General features: G+C 37.0%; 2 protein-coding genes and 1 pseudogene across 2 annotated transcripts; all 3 read left to right on the top strand.

Moving 5' to 3' along the window:
• Window positions 1-2,835: 2,835 nt before the first annotated feature.
• On the top strand, window positions 2,836-6,057 carry LOC138178972 (glucose dehydrogenase [FAD, quinone]-like). The gene is made up of 2 exons (XM_069111363.1): window positions 2,836-2,930; window positions 3,866-6,057. The coding sequence occupies exon 2, from the start codon at window positions 3,868-3,870 to the stop codon at window positions 5,344-5,346; it is 1,479 nt and encodes a 492-aa protein (XP_068967464.1). The 5' UTR covers window positions 2,836-2,930; window positions 3,866-3,867; the 3' UTR covers window positions 5,347-6,057.
• A 2,028-nt stretch (window positions 6,058-8,085) lies between these two features.
• LOC138179080 (glucose dehydrogenase [FAD, quinone]-like) lies at window positions 8,086-9,166 on the top strand (annotated as a pseudogene).
• Window positions 9,167-12,611: 3,445 nt separating this feature from the next.
• Window positions 12,612-16,593, top strand: LOC138178919 (glucose dehydrogenase [FAD, quinone]-like). Its single transcript, XM_069111266.1, has 4 exons — window positions 12,612-12,685; window positions 13,493-13,705; window positions 14,183-14,353; window positions 14,999-16,593. The coding sequence occupies exons 2-4, from the start codon at window positions 13,522-13,524 to the stop codon at window positions 16,498-16,500; spliced, it is 1,857 nt and encodes a 618-aa protein (XP_068967367.1). The 5' UTR covers window positions 12,612-12,685; window positions 13,493-13,521; the 3' UTR covers window positions 16,501-16,593.
• Window positions 16,594-16,880: the final 287 nt, after the last annotated feature.

The raw sequence follows: 16,880 nt of genomic DNA, 5'->3' as shown, positions 1-16,880 counted from the left end.
TGACGCGACTTAGTAGATTGTTAAATTAGTTCTCACTTACCGATATGAGTTGTTCTAATCCCAATCGACGCATCGTAAACCGATCCGAGCCCTCAGGAAGTCGATGAGGATCTGGGCTGCGTCCCCTTGCTGCCACTTCGAGGTTATCCATCTCGTCTCAGAGCATCTATTAGGAAGGCGTTGGTTTTGGGGAAACGTCACTCGATTTGAGCGAAGAAAGTAACGCCTACATTTGCGCCAACATACAAAAATGAGTGTGATGAGTCTTGTGTGAGATTTTACTGCGAACTATCGTCTTGCGATATATTGTCTCGCAGAGTATTGTCTTGAGAAATATTTCATTGACAAGTATCGGTGGTGAAACTGTAGAACCATTGCGTTTACACGGATTTCGATGATTTTTTAATATCTTGTTATTTTATGATCCTGAACAACTTTAGCAAAAATCTACAGACACCACTACATTGAATTCTGCCTATAATTATACCCCCGTAAAATCATACGCGTTAGTATTTGTTGTTGACAGCTGGACAGAATTACCTGACCTGGAAACCTAACACTTATCTTCTGTTTATGTATACAATCGGGGGTTGGACGAACTTTGATAAAGATCCATTCAGAACTGTATATGCGGGACTATGAGACAAGTCTGCTACAATTGAATTGAAAGTCAATAACATCAAAGAGCTGGGTTTGAGTTTGGAGTAGGCTTTACAATCTGGTCGTCGTGAAACTGGCTGGCAGTATTTCGATGGAGCAATAAGAATTCTTCCATTTTTTTAAATAATATCAATTATTCATGCCCCTATTAATTTGATAATTAATTTGTACTTACCTGCACAAGCGTTGCTTTTTTAGAAGCCTCCTGCAGTCGAAATTCGGAGATTACATTGCAATAAATTGGGCACAATGTCATCGTTTACCAGAGAAAGTCGGTCAGAGTGTGACTGGTCCTGCAGTTTGAAATCACCACGTCTAAATTTTGCAAACTATTTTTTTATGGCGCGAAAAGCTGCCGTACAGTCGTGGTAAACATCGTGAATATTTTTACAACATTTTGCACCGTTACAGCTTCCCAGAATTCCAGCAACATGAAATAACGCGCAGATAAACCTGTTGCTCGCTTATTATCAAAATCTTTTATTGCGTTGTAAAAGCTGGCAAAACACGAATGTACCAAAACACAAATGTCCGTTGTTGAAATAACAATTGAATATCACCATCTTTATCTTAACGATATATGACACTTGTAAAAAAATAATTTATCTTTTAGAATCAGGCACGACCTTTTTGCTGATCCAATATCTACAATTTGGACAAACCATCTAAATCTTCTCGCAACAGTCGAGATCTGAAATGTATCCATGATCTACATAAATTAATCGCATCTTTGTTTACCTTAGATAAGAGACGCACATATGTATGTAATTCTGACCTGATGCAATAGTGACACAGAATATAGTATTTAAGCACCCACCAAGAAGCGTTCGCCGCCACTGTTCACGTCGCATCGAAGCACGCTCTTAGGTATGGTAAACATAATCACCCATATATGAAATCGTTCTCTAAATTTCAGTATTTTCGCTAATACTTGGCTATTACATTATTTCTGATCTTTTACATCTTACCACATAATATCCACATCTATGCTATAAGTTTACTGATACCACATAAATTTCTCTTCTGTATTTGTAAAATGTTAAAAATAATTAGCTTCCTCATCAGTGAGCTAAGTTTAGGTTGAGCTGTATAAAAATGAGATTGTGTACTGCAAGATGAAGAGTAATCATAACGTGAATTTCATTGAATTATTGTGCAAATATCTTTCTTGGAAACAAAAGTCGAATACCACCGTGCCGGTATATGAAAAAATTGTCTAAAACGTTAATTTTGGCAATATGTATTAAGGTCATCGAAATTAATGAGCTGTACTGTTCTTACAATAACTAGCAAACAAGATATTTGTTTCTACAAACTTTGCTACAAACCATTGGGGTATAGTAGATTGAAGTATGTAAGAAGCAAATACCGATCGTGTCTGAAGAGATAAATAAGGATAATACGTGTTTATTAATAATTCTCTGTAACTTAATATCATAGATTGATAGCGGAAATATAAGTACAAAATGGATGTCAAACGCATCATTTTCGGAGGGATGAAATCACAACCGATCACATCGATCATTTCGATGCTCGTAAGCATGTCGCTATACGTCATCTATTCGATTGTTCCTTACTCTTCGACGAATCTTCCTTCCAAATCTCTATTGCCAGCTTACGATTTCATAGTCGTGGGCGGTGGTTCTGCAGGTATGGCTTTTCATATTATCCGCGTGAAGTTCCGTCCTAAAACTGATAAAAGTGTGTCAAAGATAACTGCATCGGTGCGTTTGCGTGCGAAGAAGGTCGCGTTATTGCTCCTAATATGATGGATAAATGCAAAAAATTTAACTATTCACATATCCCGATTTTTTGCCAAATTTCCTTTGACGACTCTGTCAATCCACAGGATATATTAGCAATGTTGTACGTTATTTTAACATCTAATTTCCTTCGTCTAAATATATTTTCCGTTTACTTTCTAAACGTACTTTTGCGTTATCGCGAATTTCGATTCGTAATTTCGACAAATTATCTCTCTCGATGTTTTGAAATTAGGCTACGCACTTTCGATTCACAGATATTCGTCACGTTAAACTGGATTAAGGTTTCTTAGATATATTTCATTTAAAATGCTCTGTAACTTTACACGATGACAGGAGCCGTGGTGGCAAGTCGCTTGTCCGAAATAGAAGATTGGAGCGTACTCCTGCTGGAAGCAGGTGGAGATGGAAGTGCTGTTTATGATATTCCTTCCCTTGCCGACAATCTGCAGCTCACCAAAATCGATTGGGATTACAGGACGGAACCCAATGAAAATTATTGTCGAGGTAAAAAGTGTCGAATTATACTGACTTATAAATAAAAACAGTAAATAGTTGATTACAGAAACAATACTGCATCCCCTAATCATCCACGTCTAACGCTCTATTTTTTACGTTGAAAAGAAGGGGAAGTAGACAAAATTATATAACGCTTTGAAAGGATTATAAAATGCAATCTATAGCAATGAAAATAAACGAAGCATGTAAATAGGTAAATCTTTCTATAACATTGGCAAATCATCACAATTCGTTTCTAACGTAAATTGTCACTAAACATACCAGAGAAGTTAAAATTACAGATTTGAAATTTTGTATTCTACAATTACTAAAAACATACAGGTATTATTGCTATTAAGGTTTTATCTCGTAATAGGGAGAGAGAGAGGAAATGGGTAGATGAATAGAATAATAGAAAATATATATAAACAAGATTAAGTGTAAGTATAATGTCTAATCCAGATACGCACGCTAGTAGCGTTACTTTATGAAAGAGATTCGAAGCCATGGGTCTATGTGTATTTATACAATTACGAAAAACTGGCTTGTCTGTACCCCGCCGCACGCATCAAAAGCATGATCCTAATAAGGCTATGAGGCTGAGAGGCCCTTCAAATTGATTAAGTGTTGAACAATACCCAATGGCTTCGAAGACTAAGGAAGCTAAACACTAGAGATGATGTGCAGTGGGACAAACTTCAACAATTGCCAAAATTAATATTGCCTTTTTTAAATTTATAAATGTGCACTTGAATTATATTGATTTGTATTTAGAACCAATAGATAGATTTAGACATACCTAATGTCAAATCTAAATCGAAGAATGAATCTATCGCCGAACCCAAAGATATATAAACATGAATTAATAACCAAACAACAACAATATTCGTTAATGAATTATTCGCAACTGTTTCGACGTACTTTAACGTAAATTATACCCACAGCGATGGAGAATGGTCGTTGCCGCTGGCCACGTGGCAAGTTGCTTGGAGGTAGTAGCGGAATAAACTCCATGCTTTACGTCCGTGGTGCCAAAAAAGATTACGACATCTGGGAACAGCAAGGCAATCCAGGATGGTCGTATCAGGATGTGCTGCCTTATTTCCTAAAATCCGAAGACAATCGAAATCACAGCTACGCCAAAACACCGTATCATTCGACCGGCGGGTACTTAACCGTCGAAGAACCACGATGGCACACTCCTCTGGCCACTGCGTTCATTCAAGCCGGCAAAGAAATGGGTTACGAGAGCAGGGATATTAACGGAGAACGGCAAACTGGCTTTATGATTCCTCAAGGCACCATCAGAGATGGTAGCCGCTGCTCCACGGCGAAAGCCTTCTTGCGGCCAGCCAGGACGCGGAAGAATCTCCACGTCGCTATGGAAGCATATGTTACCAAAATTTTAATAGATTCGTCGTCGAAGAAGGCTTACGGCGTAGAGTTCGTTCGAAACGGAGAGACGTTGCGCGTACGTGCCAACAAGGAGGTGATCGTTTCCGGAGGAACTATCAATAGCCCCCAGTTGTTGATGTTGTCGGGAATAGGACCTAAAGAACACTTATCGGAACACGGTATACCAGTGATTCAGGATTTAAAAGTGGGCCACAATCTTCAAGATCATGTAGGAGTGGGAGGTCTTATGTTTTTGGTGAATGAGGAAATTTCATCCATACAGAGCAAGATGACTAATATCAGTTATATCCTAGAATACGCCATGTCCGGTGATAGCCCTTTGTCTACCTTAGCAGCAGTGGAGGGAACATGTTTTATCAATACCAAATACGCGAATGCCTCCGATGACTTCCCAGACATACAACTGCATTTTATGTCATCGGGACCAAATACCGAAATTTTTAGGGAAGATCGTGGGCTGAGCAGAGAATTCTACGACGCCGTATATGGAAAGCTTGACGGTAGGGGCTCGTGGAGCGCGTTTCCCGCGCTTTTAAGACCAAAGAGCAGAGGTGTTATCAAGCTTCGAAGTAACAATCCTTTCGATCATCCATTGATTTATCCGAATTATTTGAAGGAGCCAGAAGACATGGCGACATTGGTCGAAGGAGCTAAGTTTGTGTTTGAATTGAGTAAAACTGCTTCGTTTAAACGTTACGGGAGCGAAATGAATCCGACACCATTTCCTGGCTGCAAACATATTCCCATGTATAGCGATCCTTTCTGGGAGTGCATGGCCAGATTTGTTCCCGTGACTATATATCACCCCGTGGGTACTTGCAAAATGGGGCCTAAATCGGACGCGAAAGCCGTGGTAGATTCTCGGCTTCGAGTTTACGGAGTTGCTGGACTTCGAGTCATAGACGCTTCGATTATGCCAAACCAAGTGAGTGGTAATACCAATGCGCCGACTATTATGATTGGTGAGAAGGGTGCTGACATGGTAAAAGAGGATTGGTTGAAGAAATAGGGTTCGGATTGATTGCTACTTTTGTAAATTCATTTTAAGCGACTGCTAGTAGTATACCATTACGTAATAAAAACATACGGTTTTGAATTGAAAATAAATTTTCATTATGTATCGCGTATGGCGGAGCACGGTTTAAAATATAGCCTTGTTTTATAAAATTGGGCGATCAAACGAAATTAACGTAAGTGAAATTCGATTATAATTATATGAAGAAACCTCTTTCGAATATATATCGTAATACTGCATCCGTCCTCTAGATATCATAACGGTTAAAGTAATATGATCGCACGTACTTTGTTAGGATAAGAAAAATGTTTCGTACATGTATAATAGTATAAACTATGTGTTATGCAATAAAATAGTTATTACAATAATTTGTCTTTGATTTCGTCATGTATCGTGCGAACGTTGACTTTGATATAATTGCTCCTCCAAGAGAAAGTGTAGTACAATACAATACTATAATATGTTCAACGCGTCGAGGCGATAAACATAAGCAAAACGAGAATGATACAGTTGCAACTGTTGGTTGCCGACTAGTGATATTCGAGAAATTAACATTTTGAGTAACTTTTCTTATACATATATCTGTTGGTCGCAAACTATAGTTCCTAAGGAAAAAAATTATAGTTGAGAATATAGTTTTCGAAATATTTGCAAAAACCATTGATAATCTGCAGCGGTTTTTGCGCATGAAATAATTTATCGGATAATAGAAGTAGTTGTATTAATTTCACATCCTCATTTGCGAACAGAATTCGGTATCTCATGAACAATACCTGGACAAATAGAGAGAGCAAGATGGACAATGCTAAAGCCATTCTTGTATTCAAATGCAAGGAGGTCATTATGAGCACTTCTTAAGAAGCTATGCAGAGGGAGTTTGTTAATGTACAAATTCACTGTAACTCGAAAGCGAGGAAAAATAGGATACGTGTTTGCAAGAACGTCCTTTCATGTACAGAATCCACAGCCGCACCGGTTTCCTGATGCTACGAGAAATTCTGCATAATTAATGAATACAATTGTACAATCATTATAGAGATTGGATATACAGTATAGTGAAGTACAGTTTGAAAAAGTGAAAAATACTATATTTACTATAAGCTTTTCTAGTTTGACTAGAAAGAATAGAAATATGTGTTAGAGGTACATAACACTATATATTTCGTGCACATATACGTGTAAAATAAAAATGTACACTAAACAATAAAAGATATATTTCCGCGTACATACATTTACAGTGTACTATATCTAAACGCAATTCGAACTTCAGGTGAGATAAATAAAAGAAATTCACAGTCATTATCGGAGCCGAAAGCCAAGGTTCCTCTGTATTCTACTTATTTTATTTACATCTATTTAGCAAAAATCCAAAAAGTAAATAAAATTACGAACGATGTTATTTATACACATTTTTAGAGCCGTTGTCGTTGGACTTTGACGCCATTTTTCTAGCTGTTATCAAATTTTCATTTCAGTTATTAAGAGGTAGAGAACTATGAATTTCCAACTGTTATTTTTTCAATACTAATTTTATTCTAATTTCTCGAAAGATATGAGGTCCTTTCATGAAATTTAAGAAAAACTATTATCACCTTTTAAAGGATGTACGAATGCTTTTTTACACCGAATATGCGTAATTTACGATGTTGCAAAATAATTTCTCAAAATACCTCGTTTACGTGATTATCAGCAAAATAGCACTCGTCGCTTTGCGTTCCATTATATCGTTGCACAATCTTACGTTTAACGTTTTGTAGATATTACAAGATATATATATTTTTATTTTTGAAATAAATTTTCTTGTATTTATAACCTTTTATCAAGGACAAATTTAAGGTAGGAATAATTTCGGAAAAATAATAAACTGAATATAACCGTGACAATTATGTGTAACGAATCGTGAAAAGCGACCAAAAGGTCTCAAAATATTTTTCGTAAGTATGCACATTAATTTAAAGACATGTCAACATTACCCAAATGTGTTCATTAATAATTCTCTATTACTTCGTCTTATCTTGCGAATAAGATTATTGTGAATGTATCACAACATAATATTACAGACTGACAAAGAAAATAGGAGAAGTACAAAGTGGATATCGAAGCATTTCGGAGGGATGAAAGCAGAACCAATTATACCGGTGCTTTCGATGCTTTTATGCGTATCGTTTTCTATCATCATTATGTATCCTATTGTGCCTTACTCTTCGACGAGTATTCCTTCCAAATTATTTCTTTTTTCATTATGTCGTTAGAAAATTCCATTTTAAACATGATAAAAGTGTGACAAAAACAAGCGTATCCGTGTAAATGTGTTCGAGAAAGAGCATGGTATTGCTCGTATGATCAATTGATACGAGAATTTATCAACTTACACGTCTCGATATTTTACCAACGCAAATTTCATATAACGGCTCTATCTTATGTATAATATATCAATGACGTTATGCGCCGTTTCTATATGTTAACGACTATATTTTAACATCTTGTTTTCTTTACATTTTTATTTCTTTGTTTTCTTCAATATGTATTTTAGGTTTGTTTTGTAATCATATTTAGAATTCATCGAGAATTTCATTTCGTAATCTCGACTAACTGTCTCCCTTTCTCGATATCTCGAAATAAAACTACATACTCTTGCTTTAAAAATACTTATAACTTTTAATTATTTTCAGTTGTCTCAACTACGTTCTATTCATAATGTATTTGTCAATTTGCACGATTACAGGAGCCCTTATGGCGAATTGCTTGTTCAAGATAGAAGATTGTGACGTATTCCTCCTTGAAGCAGGTGGCGATGGAAGTGCTATATATGATATTTCTTTACCGGACAGTGTGCAGTCTGAAATCGATTGGAAATACAGGGTGGAATCTAATGAACTGCAATTCGTTAGAGACGGAGATACATAGCGCGTTCGTGCCAACAAAGTGATCGTTTCCGCGGAACTTATCGGTAGGTTACAGTTGCGGATGATACCGGGAATAGGACCTGGAGAACACTTCTCCGAACACTGTATACCAGTGATTCAGGATTTAAGAGTGGGCCATAATCGTCAGAACCATATAAGTGCGGAGAAGGGGTTACGTTCTTGGTGCATGAAGAAATTGCACTCGTAAAGAGTAGGTTGTATAATATTAGCAACGTACTAGAATACGTCATACTCGGAGAGGGTCCTTGGAAAAACGTAGGAAATATCTAAGGAATAGCTTTTATCAATACCAAATACGCGAATGCCTCCGACGATTTCCCAGACATACAACTGTATTATTATTCATCGGGGCAGATCTCGGACAACATTAGAGAGATTCGTGGATTGACCAAAGAATTCTACGATGCCGTATATGGAGAGCTTCACGACAAAGACCTATGGAACGCGTATCCTACGCTTTTAAGACTGAAAAGCAGAAATGTTATCAAGTTTCGAAGTAAAAATCCTTTCGATTATCTACTGATTTATCCGAATTATTTCAAGGAGCCAGAAGACATGGCGACATTGATCGAAGGAGTTAAGTTTGTGCTCGAGATGAGTACTGCTTCATGCAAACGTTACGGGAGCAAAATGAATCCGAAACCATTTTCTTGCTCCAAGCACATTCTGATGTATACCGATCCATACTGGAGGGACATGATCAAACTTTATCTCTCGACTATATTTCACTCTGTGTAAACTAGCAACATGGGGCCTAAGTGGGACTCAGAAGCCATGGTAGGTCCTTGGCTTCGAGTTTGCGGAATTACTTGACTTCGAGTTATGGGCTGTTCGATTATGCCCTACATAGTCAATGCCAATGCCAATGCGCCGACTCACATAGCTGCTAAGAGGGGATCGGATGTGATAAAAGAAGTATGGTTGTAGGAACAGGATTCAAATCAATAGCTGTCTTTGTAAATTAATTTTATGCGATTGTTACTTTTGAATAAAAATAAATTTTCATGGCGTATTACGAATAGCAGAGCCCCTGTCACAATATTGTCATATTTTATAAAATTAGACGATCAAACAACGTTAACATAAGTGAAGTTTGGTTGTAATCATACGAATTTGCCTTTTTACATTAGTAATGTTATACTCTTTCCGTTCGTTTGTTTAGAGTAAACAAAACGAAGTGCTCTGTCGCTTACCCGGCCTCGCTTCAACGTCTCCTCATGCTGCCGAAAGTTTTTAAGATATTTTCCTCAGAACAGTCGCTCAAAAAAGTATAGCATGCGCAGGCGTAAGAGGGCGCATGTCAGCATATGTGGGAGGGAAAGAAACTGTCTGAAAAAACTGAACGCGCCAGCCCTACACTTTTTGTAGACACCTATGGCAGTGCTATGACAGTGCAAACTTATGTTTGACATTCATTCTGAATTTAACCTAATTAGATACTTTGTATTTCTTCATCAGAAATATAGTAGCATGATGCCTTGCCGCTTTTTGATGTCAAATTCCTAACGCAGTTTTACATCAGATATTAGCATTTTGAATAAGACCTAGACGAATTTTAGCTATAACAAATGAACAGGTCGTCTTGGCAACGCGTTAACACGACGCCAAAATTTGACGAGATTCCTGAGAAATTCATATTCTCAGAGAAATCCGTTAAAATAGCTAGAAGAATATGAGAGGTGGAGGAATTTGAGATGTCACATTTATATTCCTGCAATTTTTCCAGTCTTTGTCTCAACTCTTCGAACGAGACATCCTCCTATAATGGCGATTGAACTTCACTTATGATAGCTTCGTTAATTATATTTCATCCGCCTCGTTCTCGACGTTACCAATGTGATTGTTTCGTGATGTAGCAATTCTAAATGAGTACCCTTCATTTAGCTGTGTTGGTATTTCTCCAGAGAAGCAATCAACTTCGGTGACGAATCCGACAATCTGAGGCTAATTTTACTGCTAAACGTTCTTTGGAGCTTGCAACCCGGTCTGACTGGAGTATTTTCTTAATAAGGTCCCTCTTTCTTCCTTTCGAATAACATTCAAAACCAACGATCACCTATTTTGTCTCGATACAGGTCTAACCTCTAGACGTCCAGTCACACGTTAATTGTCATCTTTTATATCTGTAGATGTCCTCTGCCTTTGAATCCTTGGATAACATAGCAGATTTCAGGATTCAACATTGGGCCCCTGTCTTACGTACAACATCCTTTACTGTAACCAGGAAAGAAATTACTATCCAGGCACTAGGCGCCGTGAGCGTCTACATGAACGTAAGAAGAAAATCTTGTCTTCGTGGTGTACAGACGCTGTGGTAGCGTCCGTGTATTCCCTTGTCTTAGATGGACAGAGAAAGAAATATAAACTACTTATTCTATAAAATCTGACAAAGGACTGTGAATTTTCTGCTCATTCTGTAGTTTCTATAATTATACATAATACGACTTTCCTTACTAATGCAGCTGGTGTAGTCACCTGTTTTACGGAATGAGCTCACGAGTATACGTATAATGAATATATAAGTAATTGGCTAACCTTGCTTCTTACAATTTATTTTATGACCATGAAATAAATAGTTGATTAATTACAGTAGGCAAACATGAACTATTGTTCTTCAATTACGGTTTCAGTTATACGTGTATCTGATATATGGTACTACTGTGGCGGCACCTCGAAATACTCGGTAACCCTTGATAAGATTAACAAAAGTTGGAAATGATCAGGCCCTGAAAATTTAGCAATATCTGAGCTATTTATTTCTAAACTTCTATGTGTAACACAAATATTATTAATCTGCATTCGTTACAAAATTGCTTTAACTTTACCTTATTAACCGAATTACCTTATTTACCTTATAAACCTTATTAGCAAGGTTCCACGCTTCGTAGAATTTATGTTCAATTGGTGATGGTACGAGGTGCGTACAAAAAGGTTTCCACCTTGTCTCACTCAGTCGACTAAGAAGATGTTGTTTTTCAAAATAGGATATTTTGATCGAGAACTGATCTGGAGACTGGAGTGAGCAGCGTGACTCCCACATTTCCGCCAACATACAGAACGGAATATGGTGAGTCTTGCCAGAAATTGTCTTGCGATATATTGTCTCGTGGAGTATTGTCTTGCGATGGCGAATCTAGAGAACTGTTAAACTGGAGAAACCCGCGGATATCGATGACTTTTGAATTTGTTGTCGAAAGTATGATCCTGAACATCTTTCTCCTGTACATATAAGTTTCAGTCGGTCATAGTTTCCGAAATTTGCTAAAAACTATCAATACCACTACAGTGAACTTTGTCCATAATTGTGCTTCCGTAACAGTCTACGCAATAGTATCGGTTATCTCTGGTAGCGGACGGATATAGTAAGTCATCGGAACCAAGCTCTTGTCTCTTGATTATGGCACATTCCAATGTAAACGAGATTCGGGCAACCTATAGTAAAATCTGTACACAACTACATATGCGATACTGTTACAAATATCTGTTATGTAAATTTATGTAAAAATTTATTTTACGTCACCGTTTTCGACGATTCCGAAATGTGTCTTTGTCTCGTTATGTTGGAAATATTCACAAAAATGTCAATTACATTAGGATTCCATTACCTCTCATTCTAGCACGCAGATGGCCAAATTTTTGTATAGGCAACCTAAGCTGAAATCAATGATACTATTCATCTTTAATGTAATTATGCAGAAAAAGACACATTCATGGGTTATTGGTTGGGTTATATGTTACCTGTGCAAACAGGCAAATAAAATGTAGTGCAACTTTGCACATATTTATAGATTTATTGAACATTGTTTTAGGTGATCAGTACCGGTCTCACACTACGTTAGCCCAGTCCTTATATAATTCATATTCACTTTTATCTCTGCGTTATCGAAAATGACTATCTCTCTCGTTAATGTCATATGCAAAATAACACATACAGAACTATGTCGAAACACGCCCATCTATTCCATGTTCAGGTGCAATGGTAAAGTAGTTTGATCACTATTCGAACTCGCACGTTTATTATTTTTATTCCTATCTGCACTGTTAAAAGTATATTTTAGTCATTGACATTGCTTCAAAAAGGGTGCGCTCTTTCCACCACCCTATAAGTCTATTTGAGTGTTAATAGTGCAAATGATTAGTCGTAGTTTGCTAAGTAATTTTTTTGAAAATTGGCCTGTAGATACAACGAAATAATAGTATTTTAAGAGATATATGTTTACAATGTTGCCATAAGTATTCAAACCTTGACAAAAATTTCTCATGCCTCGATTATATAATTATGTCGTTTTTCCTATCGCGCAATAATTGCTCAGAATTCAGTACATAAGCGATCGCCAACCAGAAGCATTTGTCGTCTTGCATTGCGTCGCATCGGAACTCTCTCCTACGTTTGGTGTTTAATTTACGTATGTATTGCACAAATTTCTGTATTTTCGCTAATATTTCGCCATCTCATTACCTCTGATCTACTTTTTAAGAAATAATATCTACATCTATACTGTAAGTTTATTGCCGTCTTATTCATTTATCAACCATGTATGTCAGTGACACCACAATTTCAAATAACTTCTGATTCTCTTATCATCTGCACACACAAAAAAAAAATGTGATTATTCAGAGATGGGTAAACCTCAAAAAATTTCTCTCATAATTATAACCACAGCATGGAAAATCAAGTAAAGTGCAACAGTCGATGTAGCGATCTATCCATCAAAGATTATTTCATGATACCTTCTTTAGTCTAACACAATCTACAAACCGCCGCTTTTTCTATATTACTTGCACGACACCGAAAATAGTTGCCATTCTCATCAGCGAGTTAAGTATAAGTTGCTACATTTAAGCCTACTTCAAAATGATGAGGTATCATCATATAAATATAAATGAAGTATTTTGCGAATATAGTGAAATAAAAGGCTGTGCAGCATCGCAGCGGTTGCAGGTATATGAAAAAGGTTCTTCAGAATGTTAACCTCATCAACATGTTTCACTGGCAATTAAAATCGTTGCGATACACTCATTAAAAAAATATATATTAGTTACGCTAGGTTCTATTCGAGGAAAGTAGGATTAAGAATGAAAGCACCAAAGGCCCTTAGGGCCCGAAAGAAAAAATGATATAATAGCAATATGCATTTAGAAATAATTCTCTGCTACTTCGCCTTATATTGCGAATAAGATGCGTGTTAAGGTATCGAACATTGATGTTACAGATTGATAAAGGAATTCGGAGGAGTATAAAATGGATGTCAATCGCATCATTTTCGGGGGGATGAGATCACAACCGATCACATCAACGTTATCGATGCTCATAAGCGTGTTGCTATACGTGATATATTCGAATGTTCCTTACTCTTCGACAAATGTTCCTTCCAAATCGCTATTGCCATCTTACGATTTCATAGTCGTGGGCGGTGGTTCTGCAGGTATGTCTTTTCATATTGTCCACGCGAATTTCGGTCTTAAATGTGAAAAAAATGCGATAAAGATAAACGTACTCGTTTGTTTACGTATGAGAAAGAGCATATTATTTCTTGTACGATCAACTGATACGAGAATTTAACAACTTACATATTTTGATATTTTACCAACGCAAGTTTCATATAACGTATAGTATCATGTATATATAGTATATTAATGACGCTATGCATCGTTTGTATGTATTAACGATTAGATTTTAACTTTTTGTTTTCTTCATATAAACGTATTTTAGGTTTGTTTTGTAAACTATTTTGAATTTATCGCCAATTTCATTTCATAATTTGGACAAATTGTCTCTTTGTCGGTATTTTGAAACGAAACTACATAGTTTTTTAATTTACAAATATTTGTAATCTTTAATTAGATTCAATTATTTTGAGTATGGTCCATTTATAATGCTCTGTCAACTTACACGATTACAGGAGCCGTTATAGCGAATCGCTTGTCCGAAATAGAAGATTGGGACATACTTCTCCTAGAAGCAGGTGGCGACGGAAGTGCTATATATGATATTCCTTCTTTAGCCGACAGTGTGCAGCTCTCCGAAATCGATTGGAAATACAGGGTGGAACCTAGTGAAAATTTCTGTCGAGGTAAATAATACCGAATAATATCTAACTATAATAATTATAAGTTAAATAATTACAAAATAATTAATTAATTAAATAATTACAAAAGAAACACTGCAATCACCCTTCAAACGTTTTATTTTTAACGATGTAGAAAGTAAATTAAAGAAAGAAAAGATAAAATCATGTCACGCTTGGAAGGAATTATAAAATGCAATCTATGGGAACGCGAATAAATAAGTAAAGCATTCCAGAACATTGGTACATCACTGCCTTTCAATTCTAATAAATTCTACACTAAAACTACCTAAAGATGACAAAATGATTAAAAGGATGAATAAGAGATTCTCCTTTTTACAGTTACTAGAAACATACAAATATTTTGGCCAAAATAACAGAATTTCCATTTTGATGGAATATAATTGTGTAGATTTATTTATTTTAGTAATATCGCGTGGATTACACTGTTTCATACATATAGAATATTTAGGAACATTTAATGTAATAATGTAATAATGTAATAATTAAAAATAATTAATGTAATAATGAAAAATGTATTGTCGAATCTAAACAGATATAAATGAGAATCAATAACCAACCTAGATCAATATACCGCTACAAATTATTCGTAATGCGTTCGGTGTACTTTACGGTAAATTATACCCACAGCGATGGAAGACGGTCGTTGCCTCTGGCCACGTGGTAAAGTGCTCGGAGGCACCAGCATGGTAAACACTATGCTATACGTTCGTGGTGCCAAAAAAGACTACGACATCTGGGAACAACAAGGCAATCCAGGATGGTCCTACGAGGATGTCCTGCCTTATTTTCTAAAATCCGAAGACAATCGAAATCGCTTCCACACAAACACACAGTATCACTCGACCGGTGGGTACCTTACCGTCGAAGAACCTCCATTTCATACTCCCCTGGCCGCTGCGTTCATTCAAGCAGGCCAAGAAATGGGTTACGAAAATAGAGACATTAACGGAGAACGACACACTGGGTTCATGAACCCTCAGGCTACCGTCAGACATGGAAGCCGGTGCTCCACGGCAAAGGCCTTCCTGCGGCCAGCCAGGTCACGCAAGAATTTACAAGTCACTATGAATGCGCATGTTACCAAAATTTTAATAGAACCGTCGTCGAAGAAGGCTTATGGCGTAGAATTCGTTAGAGATGGACAGACAGTACGCATTCGTGCCAACAAGGAGGTGATCGTTTCCGGTGGAACTATCAATAGCCCCCAGTTGTTGATGTTGTCGGGAATAGGACCTAAAGAACACTTAACGGAACACAATATACCAGTGATTCAGGATTTAAGAGTGGGCCATAATCTTCAAGACCATATAAGTGCGGGGGGCCTTACGTTCTTGGTGAATGAAGAAATTGCACTCGTACAGAGTAGGTTGTATAATATTAGCAACGTACTAGAATACGTCATATTCGGAGAGGGTCCTTGGACCAACTTAGGAAATATCGAAGGAATAGCTTTTATCAATACCAAATATGCGAATGCCTCCGACGATTTCCCAGACATACAATTGCATTATTATTCATCGGGACAGAACAACGACATCATTAGAGAGATACGTGGATTGACCAGAGAATTCTACGACGCCGTGTATGGAGAGCTTCAGGATAAGGACGTGTGGAGCGCGTATCCTACGCTTTTAAGACCGAAAAGCAGAGGTGTTATCAAGCTTCGAAGCAACAATCCTTTCGATTATCCATTGATTTATCCGAATTATTTCAAAGAGCCAGAAGACATGGCAACATTGGTCGAAGGAGTTAAGTTTGTGCTCGAGATGAGTAAAACTGCTTCTTTCAAACGTTACGGGAGCGAAATGAATCCGAAACCATTCCCAGGCTGCAAACATGTTCCTATGTATAGCGATCCTTACTGGGAATGCATGATCAGATTCTATCCCGCGACTATATTTCATCCCGTGGGTACTTGCAAAATGGGGCCCAAGTCGGACGCGAACGCCGTGGTAGATCCTTGGCTTCGAGTTTACGGAGTTACTGGACTTCGAGTCATAGATAGTTCGATTATGCCAAATTTAATCAGTGGCAATACCAATGCGCCGACTATTATGATCGCAGAGAAGGGTTCCGATATGGTAAAACAGAAGTGGTTGAAGGTACGGGATGCAGGTGAACAGTTGTAAATTGATTTAAGATAGATGATAGTTCTGTATTATTATTACATAATAGAAAGTTATTGTTTTTAACTGAAAAAGATTTTTATTATGCATCTCGTACGGCGAACCATAAGTCAGAATATGGTCATATTGTGTAAAATTGAATGATCAAGCGACCTTGTGTTAAATGATGCTCGATCGTAATCATATGAAGAAGCCTCGTTCGAATAGATTATTAATGTAGCTCGCTAAGTATCGCCACGTTTACAATAAATAACAAATAAAACAGCCAATCGGTTAGTTCATTCATACTGCGTCGATTGTTCTAATAATTTTTAGCTTGAGATTCTAATTTTTTGGAACAAGAAGAAATTAGTTGCTGCTTCATGCAATTGCGATTGAACTTC

The sequence above is a fragment of the Bombus flavifrons genome, chromosome 4 (assembly GCF_040668555.2).
Source record: "Bombus flavifrons isolate JBK064 chromosome 4, iyBomFlav1_principal, whole genome shotgun sequence".
NCBI lineage: Eukaryota > Metazoa > Arthropoda > Insecta > Hymenoptera > Apidae > Bombus > Bombus flavifrons.
This window is presented reverse-complemented; position numbering and strand designations above follow the sequence as displayed.